We start from the raw sequence: 15,583 nt of genomic DNA, 5'->3' as shown, positions 1-15,583 counted from the left end.
AGCCCAGCAGATATGACATCCCGACTCGTGAGCGCAGGTTGATGCTGCAGCCTGAAACTTAGAGACAGAGGGCGGTACAAGCCCACAGAGAGCGGCCTGCTGCCACACAAAGAGTGGTCCACGCACAGCTCAGGGTTCCCGACTCTACGAAAGAAGACATGCAAGACTCCACACCCCAGTCCTTGCATGAACAAGAAGTGACTCCAGTGTCACAAGCCTCCGCAGCGAGCTTGTGGACAGCCTCCACAACAGAAGCACCTCAAGACTCCGACGCGCAGCCCTTGCAGGAGCAAGACCACGAGGGTCTAGCAACCTCGTCTGACTAACTATTGGCAGATGATGCAAGTCTGCCATGCTCAAGTAAACAGCAGGAAGACTACGACAGTCTACCACGCTCCAGTGCACAGCAGGACGACCATGCTACAGGTCTATCATGCTACAGTGAAGAACAAAGCGACAATGACAGTCCAGGGACAACAGCAAGACAATGACAGTCCACCCACATTGTTTGCGCCACCAGATAAAGACTCTGACAATTTACCCAACCCAAGTGAACAACAAGCAGCTACTGAGGCTCTACCCACAGTATGTGAGATGACTGACGACAGCATCCCACTTCCCATGCAAGATATGCAAAGTCACAGACCTCAGCTAATGTGTACAGAGGCACTCGACGATCACTGTGAGACCACTAGTGACTCCGGTGACACCACGATACTTCCACCCTCATTCGCTCAAACCTCTCCACAAGTCAATGCATTCCTGCATATTCCGATTCCAGACGTGCAGCTTCAAGAAATCTCAGCTGACTCCAGTGAACCTGCTAAGACTCCGGACGGGGAGCATCAACAAACCAACACTGACTCAGTTAAAACAGACCAGACTCCAGATGGGGAGCAACCAAACGCCGACTCTGATTCACGTAAGCCGGACTTTACTCCAGACAGGGAGTGCCGCAACCTCAGTGATGGCACGCTCAGCGTGACAGCAGATGCCACAACGACAGGAGATGGATCACTTAACAATTACACTGGGCCAGTAATAACAAGCAGCGGCTATAGTCCAAGAGGAATACACCAATATTCACCACAGCAATATACACACATTTTTTCCACACCAGCAGTGCAGCCAATGACAGCTGATGCTGGACAAACCCAGTATTCAGGCATGCAGCAGCCAGCAGTCTATGCAGCATATTCTCAAATAGGCCAGCACTACAGATTGCCCACTAATGGAATCAAGACCGAAGGAGGACTACCGCAAGTGCAATCTGCACTACAGACTGGATGCCTTAGTTACAGTCCAGGATTTGCTGCACCCCAGCGTGGCCATGTGGCATATTCCTATCAGATGCAAGGTTCTAGTTTCACACCATCACCAGGTATTTATGCGAGCAGCAATTCTGTTTCCAATTCGACAAGCTTCAACGGTTCTCAGCAGGATCACCCTTCCAGCACAGCACGTGGCCAGAACCAATATGTACAGTCTTATCCAACTTCAACATATGGCACATCCATGACCATGACTGTTGATGGTACCTCTTCAATGTCAACACCTTATCAGCTACAAGATGCCATCCGACAGCAACATCACAAACATCGAAAAAAGAAAAAGACTCCAAATCAGACAGCAAAGTGATTTGACCACTTCTTGGTTCCTGTGGCACAGGGACGTTGATGGCGTTCATAACCAAGAGAGACATTTGACCATGATGATTGATGGTTTATGGACTCACACAAATGATTTGGACTTATTGTTTAATCACTGTTCCCATGACTTGTATATACCTTACCTTATCTACCTGTTCTTTGTTCAATTTTCTTAAAGTGTACAGAAAATATGAACATATAAAAAAGGGGGGATGTGGTGATGTGCATCAATGTAAATACATGTAGGCTAGCTAGACACCAGAGGGAGCACCAGAAACATCACACACACACTCAGCCAATAGATCAGTTAGATAGGAGACGACCAATGGACAATCACGATACACAAGGAGGTGACACGACCGCATTACACCAACCGATATATAAAGGACACCACACACATGATCTGCCTCTTTCCAGTGGAGACAATCAGTGAGTACAGACACAGGGTTGATTCAATATTACACCCACCACGGGGATTGCAGCAGCTGGTTAGTCAGTCTGGGTAGCTATAGCAGTAGTGTCGAACCAGAGTAATAGAAGTGTAAATAGTTTAATAAACGTGTTGAAGTTATCTCCACGTCTGAACCTTCCTTTGTCAAGTGCACCACAAGGAAGCCGCTTATGTTACACCAACAACATAACAAATCAAACCCTACCCCCATAGGCGCAGTATCACCAACGAACCCTTCCCCCACAGGCACAGTGTCATCAATAAACCCTCCCCCAACAGGCACAATATCACCAATAAACCCTCCCCCCACAGGCACTGCCACCAATAAACACTCCCCCCACAGGCACTGTCACCAATAAACCCTCCCCTCACAGGCACAGTATCACCAATAAGCCCTCCCCCCACAGGCACTGTGTCACCAAAAGCCCTCCTCCTAGAGGCGCAGTGTCATCAATGAATCCTTCCCCACAGGCACTGTGTCACCAATAAACCCTCCCCCCACAGGCACTGTGTCACCAAAAGCCCTCCTCCTAGAGGCGCAGTATCATCAATGAATCCTTCCCCCACAGACACAGTGTCATCAATAAACCTCCCCTCCCCCAAAGGCACAATATCACAAATAAACTCTCGCCCCACAGGCACTGTGGCACCAATAAACCCTCCCCCACAGGCATTGTGTCACCAATAAACCCTCCCCCCCCCCAATCGGCACAATATCGCCAATAGGGGCAGCACGGTAGCATTGTTGTTAGCACAATTGCTTCACAGCTCCAGGGTCCCAGGTTCGATTCTGGCTTGGGTCACTGTCTGTGCGGAGTCTGCACATCCTCCCCGTGTGTGCGTGGGTTTCCTCCGGGTGCTCCGGTTTCCTCCCACAGTCCAAAGATGTGCAGGTTAGGTGGATTGGCTATGATAAATTGCCCTTAGTGTCCAAAATTGCCTTAGTGTTGGGTGGGATTACTGGGTTTGTTTCGGTTATGGGGATAAGGTGGAGGTGTTGACCTTGGGTAGGATGCTCTTTCCAGGAGCCAGTGCAGACTCGATGGGCCGAATGGCCTTCTGCACTGTAAATTCTATGAATCTATAAAAACCCTCCCCCACAGGCACAATATCACCAATAAACCCTCCCCCAACAGGCACAATATCACTAATAAACCCTCCCCCCACAGGCGCAATATCACCAATAAACCTCCCCAACAGGCACAATATCACTAATAAACCCTCCCCCATAGGCACAATATCGCCAATAAACCCTCGCCCCACAGGCACTGTGGCACCAATAAACCCTCCCCCCACAGACACTGTGTCACCAATAAACCCTCCCCCCACAGACACTGTGTCACCAATAAATCCTCCCCCCACAGGCACATTATCGCTAATAAACCCTCCCCCACAGGCACTGTGTCACCAATAAACCCTCCCCCCATCGGCACAATATCGCCAATAAACCCTCCCCCAACAGGCACAATATCACTAATAAACCCTCCCCCATAGGCACAATATCGCCAATATACCCTCGCCCCACAGGCACTGTGTCACCAATAAACCCTCCCCCCACAGGCACAAAACCACCAATAAACCCTCCCCCAACAGGCACAAAATCACCAATAAACCCTCCCCCAACAGGCACAATATCACCAATAAACCCTCCCCCACAGCACACAGTCACCAATAAACCCTCCCCTCACAGGCACAATATCACCAATAAGCCCTCCCCCCACAGGCACTGTGTCACCAAAAGCCCTCCTCCTAGAGGCGCAGTGTCATCAATGAATCCTTCCCCACAGGCACTGTGTCACCAATAAACCCTCCCCCACAGGCACTGTGTCACCAAAAGCCCTCCTCCTAGAGGCGCAGTATCGTCAATGAATCCTTCCCCCACAGACACAGTGTCATCAATAAACCTCCCCTCCCCCAAAGGCACAATATCACCAATAAACCCTCGCCCCACAGGCACTGTGGCACCAATAAGCCCTCCCCCACAGGCATTGTGTCACCAATAAACCCTCCCCCCCCATCGGCACAATATCGCCAATAGGGGCAGCATGGTAGCATTGTTGTTAGCACAATTGCTTCACAGCTCCAGGGTCCCAGGTTCGATTCTGGCTTGGGTCACTGTCTGTGCGGAGTCTGCACATCCTCCCCGTGTGTGCGTGGGTTTCCTCCAGGTGCTCCGGTTTCCTCCCACAGTCCAAAGATGTGCAGGTTAGGTGGATTGGCTATGATAAATTGCCCTTAGTGTCCAAAATTGCCCTTAGTGTTGGGTGGGGTTACTGGGTTTGTTTCGGTTATGGGGATAAGGTGGAGGTGTTGACCTTGGGTAGGATGCTCTTTCCAGGAGCCGGTGCAGACTCGATGGGCCGAATGGCCTCCTTCTGCACTGTAAATTCTATGAATCTATAAAAACCCTCCCCCACAGGCACAATAACACCAATAAACCCTCCCCCAACAGGCACAATATCACTAATAAACCCTCCCCCCACAGGCGCAATATCACCAATAAACCTCCCCCAACAGGCACAATATCACTAATAAACCCTCCCCCATAGGCACAATATCGCCAATAAACCCTCGCCCCACAGGCACTGTGGCACCAATAAACCCTCCCCCCACAGGCACAAAATCACCAATAAACCCTCCCCCAACAGGCACAAAATCACCAATAAACCCTCCCCAACAGGCACAATATCACCAATAAACCCTCCCCCACAGCACACAGTCACCAATAAACCCTCCCCCAACAGGCACAATATCACCAATAAACCCTCCCCCACAGGCACAATATCACTCTCGACCTATCTGATGCATCACGGCCTTGGCGCTGTCAGCCTTGATACGGTTGAAAGCCTGGTGGGCCTCAGCCGTCAGGGGGAAAAATGTGGAGTGGATGAGTGGGCAGGCCTTGTCCGCATAATTAGGGACCCACTGGGCATAATAGAAGAAGAACCCCAGGCATCGTTTGAGGGCCTTGGGGCAGTGGGGGAGGGGGAGTTCCATGAGGGGGCGCATGCGGTCGGGGTCAGGCCCTAGAACTCCATTTTGCACAACATAGCCAAGGGTGGCTAAGCGGTTGGTGCTGAACTTCTCCTTGTTATACGTGAGGTTCAGGAGTTAGGCGGTGTGGAGAAATTTGAAAAGGTTAGTGCCGTGGTCCTGCTGGTCGTGGCCGCAGATGGTGACGTTATCTAGGTACGGGAAGGTGGCCCGCAGTCCGTACCGGTCAACCATTCGGTCCATCTCCCGTTGGAAGACCGAGACCCCATTAATGACGCCGAAAGAAACCCTAAGGAAGTGGTAAAGGTGGCCGTCTGCTTCGAACGCAGTGTATTGGTGGTCCGCCTTGCAGATTGGGAGCAGGTGGTAGGCAGATTTCAGGTCGACTGTAGAGAAGACCCGGTACTGTGCAATCTGATTGACCATATCAGATATGCGTGGGAGGGGGTACGCGTCGAGCTGCGTGTACTGATTGATGGTCTGACTGTAGTCAATGACCATCCTGTGTTTCTCCCCAGTCTTTACAACTACCACTTGGGCTCTCCAGGGGCTGTTGCAGGCGTCAATGATGCCTTCCCACAGTAGCCGCTGGACCTCCAACCTGATGAAGGTCCTGTCCTGGGCACTGTACCGTCTGCTCCTGGTGGCGACGGGTTTGCAATCCAGGGTGAGGTTTGCAAACAAGGAAGGTGGGTCGACCTTAAGCGTCGTGAGGCCGCATCGGTGAGGGGTGGTAGGGGTCCGCCGAATTTTAGAGTTAGACTTTGGAGGTTGCACTGGAAGTCTAGGCCGAGTAGCAGGGCAACGCAGAGGTTGGGGAGGATGTAGAGCCGGAAGTTGCTGAACTCTACGCCCTGGACGGTGAGGGTGGCAATGCAGTAACCCCGGATTTCCACGGAGTGGGATCTGGAGGCCAGGGAGATTATCTGGGTAACTGGGTGTACCGCGAGGGAGCAGCGCCTTGCTGTAGAGGGGTGGATAAAGCTCTCCATGCTCCCGGAGTTGAGAAGGCAGGGTGTCTTGTGGCCATCGACTTTCACCGTCGTCGTCATGGTTGCGAGGTTGTGCGGCCGGGACTGGTCGAGCGTGATGGAGGCGAGCTGCGGCAGGTGTTGGTAGGCCCCGGGCTGGTCGGCGGCGGTGGCAGGCGATGAGTGGCCAGATGAGGTGCCCGAAGAGCAGGGGTCCTGAGGCGCCATCCAAAATGGCGCCGAAGATGGCGGCCCCCACAGCATGCACATGGCGGCAGCGTTAAAGATGGCGGTGCCCACGGGCAGCACGAGGACTGATGGGGGGAAGATGGCAGCACCCATGGGCCGCACGTGGACTGCGGGGACAAAAATGGCGGCGCCCACGGGTCGCACGTGGGGGGGTGCAGGAACAATGGGCCTGGATACGGCGGCGATCGACCGGGCCTGGCACACTGCAGCAAAATGTCCCTTCTTCCTGCAGGTCTTGCAGATTGCACTCCACGCCGGGCAGCACTGCCGGGGGTGCTTTGTCTGCCCACAGAAATAGCACTTGGGCCCCCCGGGGTTGCTGGCTGCCGCGCGGCGCAGGCTTGGGTTTGGCTGGGGGCAGCCGCTGGTGGGGCCCACAATGTCCATGAAGGGGGCGCCGTGCGGCCGGGGGCGTACGATTGTACATTACGGGAGGCTACGGTTAGTGAGGGCGCGAGTTGCTTGGTCGCCGCGAGGTCGAGCGTACCCCCTTCTAAGAGGTGCTGGCGGATGTACGCCGACCCCAGGTCCGTAACGAAAGCGTCCCTGATTAAGAGTTCAGTATGTTCAATGACCGAAACTGCCTGGCAATCGAAGTTCCTCGCCAGGATGTGCAGGGCACGACCAAAATCGTCCAATGACTCACCGGGGAGTTGTTGCCGCGTGGACAGGAGATGCCTGGAGTAGAGTTTGTTGATCGGCCGGATGTAGTTACCTTTCAGAAGCGCCATGGCCTCAGTGTAGTTGGGCGTAACCCGGATAAGGGGAAAAATATCGGAGCTCACTCGTGAGTACAGGATCTGGAGTTTCTGTGCTTCTGAAGGTTGTTCTGTCGCTGATCTGATGTAGGCTTCAAAGCAAGCTAGCCAGTGGTCGAAGGCTGACGTGGCATTGTCTGTTTGAGGGTTCAGCCGTAGGCGATCTGGCTTGATGCGTAATTCCATCACTGTAATATCTCTGCTTAATAAATTGATGCACTATCAATTACGACGAGAGTAGAGAGTAATCGAGGCTTCATTAAGCGGAGATATGTTGCCTCCTGCAGCTGCTACCAAAATGGCAGCAGCTCGGTGAGCACACACATTTATACTCCACCTACTAGGCGGAGCCAGCAGGCAGGGATCTACCTCCATACCTGTAGTAGAGGAGCCTTACCGTATTACATCTAATGCACGGATTATACAAACAGTGGTGACTACCACATCCCACGGGCACAATATCACCAATAAACCCTCCCCCCACAGGTACTATCACCAATAAACCCTCCCCACATAGGCACAGTATCACCAAAAAAAACCTCCCCCCGCAGGCGCAGTATCATCAACGAACCCTTCCCCCATAGGCACAGTGGCACCAAACAACCCTCCCCCCACGAGCACAGTGCCACCAAAAAAAAGCTCTCCCCCCCCAGGCACAATGTCACCAATAAACCCTCCCCGCTCAGACATAGTGTAACCAATAAACCCTTCCCCCACAGGCACAATGTCACCAATGAACCCTCCCCCCATAGGCACAATGTTACCAATAAACCCTCCCCCCACAGGCACAGTATCATCACACAAGCACCTTCATACTTGGGGATCTCCACACTCTCTATCAGGAATGCACCAGTTTTGGTAACCTTGGTCACCAACTCATAACCAGTGTCCACCCAACGAGGCCAGCCGCCCACTCTCTACCACCTCACATTTATTCATGGGTCAGTGTGACTGGGACTGCTCCTGGTCAAATTAATAATACCTTATTTTAATGCTCTGTGGATTACAGTCAACCGGCAGGATTTTACCCCACTTTCCCCTCCTCCCCCCACCTCAACAATGGAGGCAACCCGCTATTCGCTGGCAGCGGCATCCTGCAGTTCCGCCACTATCAACAAAGTTTCCCGTTGTTTGCACCCTCCACAGCCAGGTAACCGTGGCAGGAGGTTCACCGTCAGCGAGACCAGAAGTACCCGCCAGCGGGAATGGCTGTAAAATGCCTCCCAAAAGGTGTGAATTGTCTCAAGCCAGGACAGTTGGTAGGATTTTGCAAGCCCAGGTCAGTTGGTGGGGGGGTGAATGTAATGCAACATGAATCCAAGGTTCCGGTTGAGGCCGTACTCATGTGTGCGGAACTTGGCTATCAGTTTCGAACCTCTTTAACCTGTGATTATCCTTCTCGCCAGTTGCTCCGTCTGGGCCTGCAAAGGCTCGCATTCAAAGTATCGTCTTGCATCTTTGACTTTGTCTATATATATGTTTCTGGAACCTACCTCCTCATTCACCTGAGGAAGGAGCAGCGCTCCGAAAGCTATGAATTCGAAATAAACCTGTTGGACTTTAACCTGGTGTTCTTACTTCCCCCATGATGCGATTCAGTGAGCTTCCTAAGGACACATATTTAATTAGCTGAACAGTGCACGATCACTCGTGGTCAGTCGTTCTGCACCCCCCCCCCTCCCCCCCTTCCATTCCGGTGCAGAAATCACCCCCACTTCCATGCATGATTCCGTCCAATGTGTACAACGCACTACATTCAGCCGCGTGTTTCTCGGTGGCGCGCCCTTCGCTGGCAGTGGGATTCTCTCTTCCCGCCGCTTGTCCAGGGGATTCCCCACTGAATCCACCCCACGCTGCCAGGAAACCTGCTGGCGGTAGTGCACTGACTGCGGGGAAAGAGAAACCCAATGGCCGGAGAATTCTGTGGTTTCAGTACATTATATTCAATCAGTGCAGTCTGTAAATGATTATGGCCCATGTTACTGTATAAACACCTGGCATTCTTGTATCAATTCCTCTCCGTTACTTCCACTGCATTTATTTGACTTTGTTTAATGTCTTTGTTCAAAAAGCAAATTTGATACCAATGTTAAGTATTAATTTGATAACTGTTGCTTAAAATCTATCCAAGTTTCAAGTGGACTGTGATAGCGCATGGCAGATTGCAACCAATGTTATTTAGGGATTGATTCTGGGGAATGGAATAAGCATTGCCGTGTCCTGCTGGAGTAGCCAATGAGGTGTGGCTGCCAGGTTTTAGTGCCTTTTCATTTAATTCCGAATCACATCATTTGATTTATGTCCTGCCTCTCTCTCTCTCTCTCTCTAGACACAGGAAATGCCAATGGCGTCATCTGTAGCTATAAAGACGAGAATGGCTGTACTGTTCATTTCCGTTATGAGGAAGAGTCAAATGGAAATTCTGTTTTGACAGTTGTTAAAGAACCAGGTTTGACAGTTATTCCTCATGCATAATTGAACCCTCTGTTCTCTATGTTAGTTTATTTGCATTTTCTCGGTTCTGTTAGCAATAAGTACAAACGGGGAGTATTGTGGAAACATAGGGTGCAATTTAACGGGAAAAATGCAGAGCTCTCTTTGCACCAAGAACGACCCCGCTATCAAATTAGACTTTTCTTTTTTGCCCTCGACAAGGAAAACCCCGCCGAGACCACACTTACTTTCATTCCAAGACGAGATCGGGCCACCATTTTTAAATGCTGCCTCGATTTCTCAACTCCTCTTGACATCCCCACTGCGGCCTCCTGACTCCCCCCCCCCCCCCACTAAATGCCCCAACTTACCTGAGTGGGGGTCCTCGAGCCACCCCCTCATCCCAACTCAAAATGGCAGGGTACCCCAGATATCTGAAGAGAAAAAGATTGGTGAAGACAAATGTAGGACCCTTACAGTCAGAAACAGGGGAATTTATAATGGGAACAAAGAAATGGTTGACCAACTAAATATATACTTTGGTCCTGTTTTCATGAAAGAGGACATAAATAACATACCAGATATGTTGGGGAACACTGGGTTTAGTAAGAGGGAGTAACTGAAAGAAATCTGTATTATTAGAGCAATGGTATTCAGGAAATTGATGGGATAGTAAGCTGATAAATCCCCAGGGCCTGATAATCTGCATCTCACAGTACTTAAGGAAATAGTCCCAGAAATAAAGGATGGTCATCTCCCATTATTCTACTAAGTCTGGAACAGTTCCTACAGATTGGAAGGTAGCTATTATAACCCCATTATTTAAAAGGAAAGAAGAGTGAAAACAGGGAATGAAAGACCAGTAAGCCTGATGTCAGTAGTTGGCAAAATCCTAAGGTCCATTATAGAAGATTGAATGGCAGAGAACTTGGAAAACGGTAACAGAATCGGACAGAGTCAGCATGGATTTATGAAAGGGAGATTATGGTGGAGAAATCTACTGGAATTCTTTGAGGGTGTAACTAGGAGAGTTGGTGAGAGGGGGCTAGTGGAAGTGGTTAATTTGAACTTTCAGAAGGCTTTCGACAAAGTCCCACATAAGAGATTAGCGTGTCAAATTAAAGCGCATGGGAATGGACGTAGTGTATTGAGATGGATAGAAAACTGATTGGCAGACAGGAAACAAAGAGTAGGAATGAACAGGTCTTTTTCCAAATGACAGGCAGTGACAAGTGGGGTACCACAGGGATCGGTGCCGGAACCCCAGCTTTTAACAATATATTCACGATTGATGGTTTAGATGATATGTCCAAATTAGCAGATGACACAAAGCTGGGTGGGGGGTTGAGCTGTGAAGAGGATGCAAAGTTGCATTAGTTTTATTTGAAGAAGCTCTGTGAGTGGGCAAATGCATAGCAAATGCAGTATAATGTGGATAAATATGAGGTTATTTACTTTTGGTAGCAAAACCAAGAAGGCAGATTATTATCTAAATGACTATAATTTTGAGAGAGGTGGACTTTAACTTGAGTCCGCTAAATCATGCCCAATGTCTCTAATTATCTGCTCCCCAGAAGTCATACCAAAATCCCATTAGGCCTCTCCTTGTAAACATTAGCATGGCTTGAAAAAAATTATGATCTCACTTTTACGATACCTTAATTGCACCCTTTGTAGCCACAAGGTCTGTCTGTCTTTTAAATCAGGATTTTTGAAAAATATTACTGTAGCAGATACATACATCCCCTAACCAAGGCGTTGAAAAACATTACTGCACCAGATACATATACCAATTTCTTACATTAATCACAGGAGTCATAGTTCCTGTGTTTCAACAGTGATCACACTTAAGTGTATTGGGACAAAAGCTCACAGCACAATAGGAGGCCATTCAGCCCATCATGCCTGTGTTTGCTCTTTGAAAGAGGAGAAGTCTACCATCCAACGTTCCTGTTTTTTCACAATTAACTTTTCATCCTCCAGTTCCTCACCCAACTCCCTTTCAAAATTATCCATTAACTTTTCAGGTCTGACATTCCAGATTCTGAAATCTCGCTGAAATAAAGTGTGCTCCTCATCTTCCCTCAAGGTCTTTTACAAGTACTTTCTCTCAACTTACTCTATTAAAACCTCTCTTCAAAGCTCAATGAGGTGATCCCTTCATGGTCTCTTGTTCCAAAAAGAATAGTCCTAACTTTCAAGCCTCGCCTCATGACTGAAGTTCTTCATCCCTGGTAACACCCTGGCTAAACCTCCTCTGGGTTTTATGACCTCTACATTTATCTGGAATGTGATGTCCACATTGCGAGGACTGTCGGGGGTGTGGGGTTTGGAGCCTAGGCAGGGAAGAGCACATCATAGGGTGTGGGAGGGGTGGTGTAACATCTTCGGGGGATGAAGGTGTCCCCGACTCAGCTCAGATCAGCCCCTAAAGAACAGTTCAGTAGTTTGCTTAAAACAATCGACCTGCCCACTCCCTCCTGCCCACCACCATGTCATGGTGTGGGCTGCATTTATTCAGGTCAACTGGGTTGATAACAAGTGAATTGTCCATTAATTATTCATTTCAAAATGCGGATGGACTACAGATTTTGGTGCTCACTGTATGAGAGGAACTGGTCGGGGAGTGGATGGGAAGGCAGCAGGCTATTCGACATGCCCCCTGCCAGAAACATGCCTTGGGTGGAGGGGGAAGGCTGTGGGCTGGGGAATGGGTAAAATCAAACCCTACATGGTTTTAACCACCTCATCATCTGGCCCTGCCACCTTGAGCCATTTGTGCGCCTGAGTACAAAATTACCATCTACATTTGCAGCAAATTTGATAAACAACTCCTCCTCACTCTTTGAGGCTCTTTAAAAGACAATGAAAGATTTCACAGCTTCCCCTCCACTCCATAACTCAAGATTCAATCTTAGAACCAACTCGAAAATCCTTTCTGTTTTGGACTTTATCAAGATCCCTCATTAATCCTGTCCTCTTTTTCCTTCTCAAACATTGCTGAAGTCATGGCAACCAGGAATATTAAGAATCCCATTCCTGGTCCAGTTTAACCATATCTCAATTAATAAAACGAGTTCATAATCCCTGTAGCAATTTGTACTCTCTGCTCACCAATAATATCAGTTACTCTCTGTACATTGATGTAAACGCAATTTAATACATCCTTTTTTTTCATACCTGCTGTATTTTTGTGAGGGGGGAAGGAGATATTTCTATTTTCACTGCTGTTTTTATCCCTGGTCTCTGATCTTATTGCTGTTCCTTTCTTCCTGCCTTTCCCTTGCGTTTCGTAGATAGTGTGAAGCAGAGGTCGGGAAAGATGCTATATCAATGCAAGTTCTTTCCTTTTTCTCCCCACAGTATGCCAGCCACCAGTGAACATCCTGCTCATTGTCCTGTGTTTGATGGCGGCAATCTTACTCTGCGGCCTGCTGGCCCTGCTGATTTGGAAGCTGTTGGTCACACTCCATGACAAGCAAGAGTTTGCGAAGTTTGAAGCGGAGCGAGCCAAGGCAAAGTGGGACACGGTAAGGAAGAGTTGCATTTACCGCGAGCTTGGGGATCACATCCCCTGAACAAAAAAATGAAAATGTAGGAATCTACCCAAAAGCTTAACTCAAAGTCATTCTTCCCTCCAGAGAGTTTCAAGACAGAGATCGATAGATTTCTGGATATTAAAGATATCAAGGGATATGGGAACAGTGTGGGGAAATAGAATTGAGGTGATCAGGCATAATCTTGTTGAATAATGAAATGGGCTGGAGGAGCCTAGTGGCCTACTCCTGCTCTTATCCTTGCAAGGAATAGTTAATAATAATAATCGCTTATTGTCACAAGGTTTCAATGCAGTAACTGTGAAAAGCGCCTAGTCGCCACATTCCGGCGCCTGTTCGAGGAGGCCGGTACGGGAATTGAACCCGCGCTGCTGGCCTGGTTCTGCATTACAAGCCAGATGTTTAGCCCAGTGTGCTAAACCAGCCCCTTATACAGCAGGATTTAGATTGTTTGGAGACTTGGGCGGAGAGATGGCAGATGGAGTTTAATCCGGACAAATGTGAGGTAATGCATTTTGGAGGGTCTAATGCAGGTCAGGAATATACAGTGAATGGTAGAACCCTCAAGAGTATTGAAAGTCAGAGAGATCTAGGTGTACAGGTCCACAGGTGACTGAAAGGGGCAACACAGGTGGAGAAGGTAGTCAAGAAGGCATACAGCATGCTTGTCTTCATTGGCCGGGGCATTGAGTATAAGAATTGGCAAGTCATGTTGCAGCTGTATAGAACCTTAGTTAGGCCACACTTGGAGTATAGTGTTCAATTCTGGTAGCCACACTACCAGAAGGATGTGGAAGCTTTAGAGAGGGTGCAGAAGAGATTTACCAGAATGTTGCCTGGTATGGAGGGCATTAGCTATGAGGAGCGGTTGAATAAACTCGGTTTGTTCTCACTGGAACGACAGAGGTTGAGGGGCGACCTGATAGAGGTCTACAAAATTATGAGGGGCATAGACAGAGTGGATAGTCAGAGGCTTTTCCCCAGGGTAGAGGGGTCAATTACTAGGGAGCATAGGTTTAAGGAGTGAGGGGCAAGGTTTAGAGTAGATGTACGAGGCATGTTTTTACACTGAGCGTAGTGGGTGCCTGGAACTCGCTGCCGGAGGAGGTGGTGGAAGCAGGGACATAGTGACATTTAAGGGGCATCTTGACCCTGGATAGGATGGGAATAGAGGGATACGGACCCAGGAAGTGTAGAAGATTGTAGTTTAGTCGGGCAGCATGGTCGGCACGGGCTTGGAGGGCCGAAGGGCCTGTTCCTGTGCTGTACATTTCTTTGTTCTTATGGAGTTTGGCACAAGTGTCTGTAATTGACTATTGTGAGGTGGTTAACTGAGCTATACTGCTGGCTCTGCCTGACTCATGGAAGGCTGGATTCTGTGTACGCAGATGAAAGGCCCACTGCCCGTTAAGCATTAGCAATGACACAAAAGTAAAATATTGTGGTTGCTGGAAATCTGAAAAACAGGAAATGCTGGGAAGTGATGGTCAAAGTTGATCTTATTTTAGTTGCGTGTATATCCGTTTGGCACATTTAAAGCTCGTAGTTAGAGAGACGGAGAAAATGAAAGAAGGAATTATTAATTGCACTTATACAACATCTTTCACAACCTCAGGACATCGCATTTCAATCAATGACAAAGAGTCATCCAGACTCGAAACGTTAGCTCCCTTTTCTCTCCATAGATGCTGTCAGACCTGCTGAGATTGTGCAGTATTTTCTGCTTTTGCTTTCAAAATTCATGTTGAGCCAGCTTCAGTTGCATTGCCATCAATGCCAGCTGATGCCAATCTCAGATGCTGTTCCCCCTAACTTCGGTAAAACGGAGTCATACTTGTGACATTATAATAAATGGAAAGAACTGCAAGGGTTAATGTCATGTCTAAATCAAGCACCAGAGGGAGCTAGATGTGCAGCTATGTAAGGCATTGATGCTAAGCCTTGTGGGTGAGAGGTTGAGGAGAAAGCTACAGTACAGACTGAAGGAAAGATAGTGTGAGTGAGAGCAGATCATAGTTAATGTAATAGTGTAGAGATTAGTAGATCACTGTAGATTACATGTTTGTTAGCATCCATGTATTATATAGGAGTAAGTCTCAAATCCAATTAAGTAGTGTTAATAAATTTGTAGCTTTGTTTAGTTTAAAGCTATTTGTGGTCTTTGTGAACACTACGCGAACCATCCTAAAATTAGCAGCACAAAGATCACCACAATACTGAGCTTTGGTGTGACTCGGTAGCAAGTTCTATCATAATTTCGCTGCAATCGACTCCTCAGATGGATGCAGCCACTGTGGCCTGACAGGGCTACATATTCTATAAGTTTGTTTTTAGTGTGTGCAATAATCACCAAGCCAGGCAATAGCTCCCACAGTGACAAAATGGAGTTCTCTGGGCCCTCCACTGAATTTTGTCAGGGGACAATCTTCGCCGATGTGAGTCATTGATTGGGGAGCAGCACAGCTGAAGTCCAGACCCCTGCAAGGCCCCACTGCTTGTGCTGATTTGCTGCACAATGGCT

The 15,583-nt window shown here is 48.8% G+C and overlaps 1 protein-coding gene across 1 annotated transcript in view; it reads left to right on the top strand.

Moving 5' to 3' along the window:
- The window catches only part of LOC140398366 (integrin beta-3-like), a 229,271-nt gene that overhangs the window by 203,947 nt on the left and 9,741 nt on the right, over positions 1 to 15,583 (top strand). The window contains exons 13-14 of the mRNA XM_072486981.1: positions 9,402 to 9,521; positions 12,869 to 13,035. Coding sequence (XP_072343082.1) covers positions 9,402 to 9,521; positions 12,869 to 13,035 — 287 coding nt within the window. The remainder of the gene's footprint in view (positions 1 to 9,401; positions 9,522 to 12,868; positions 13,036 to 15,583) is intronic.

The sequence above is a fragment of the Scyliorhinus torazame genome, chromosome 21, assembly GCF_047496885.1.
Source record: "Scyliorhinus torazame isolate Kashiwa2021f chromosome 21, sScyTor2.1, whole genome shotgun sequence".
NCBI lineage: Eukaryota > Metazoa > Chordata > Chondrichthyes > Carcharhiniformes > Scyliorhinidae > Scyliorhinus > Scyliorhinus torazame.
Note: the sequence above shows the minus strand (reverse complement) of the source record. Positions and strands in the feature narration are given on the sequence as shown.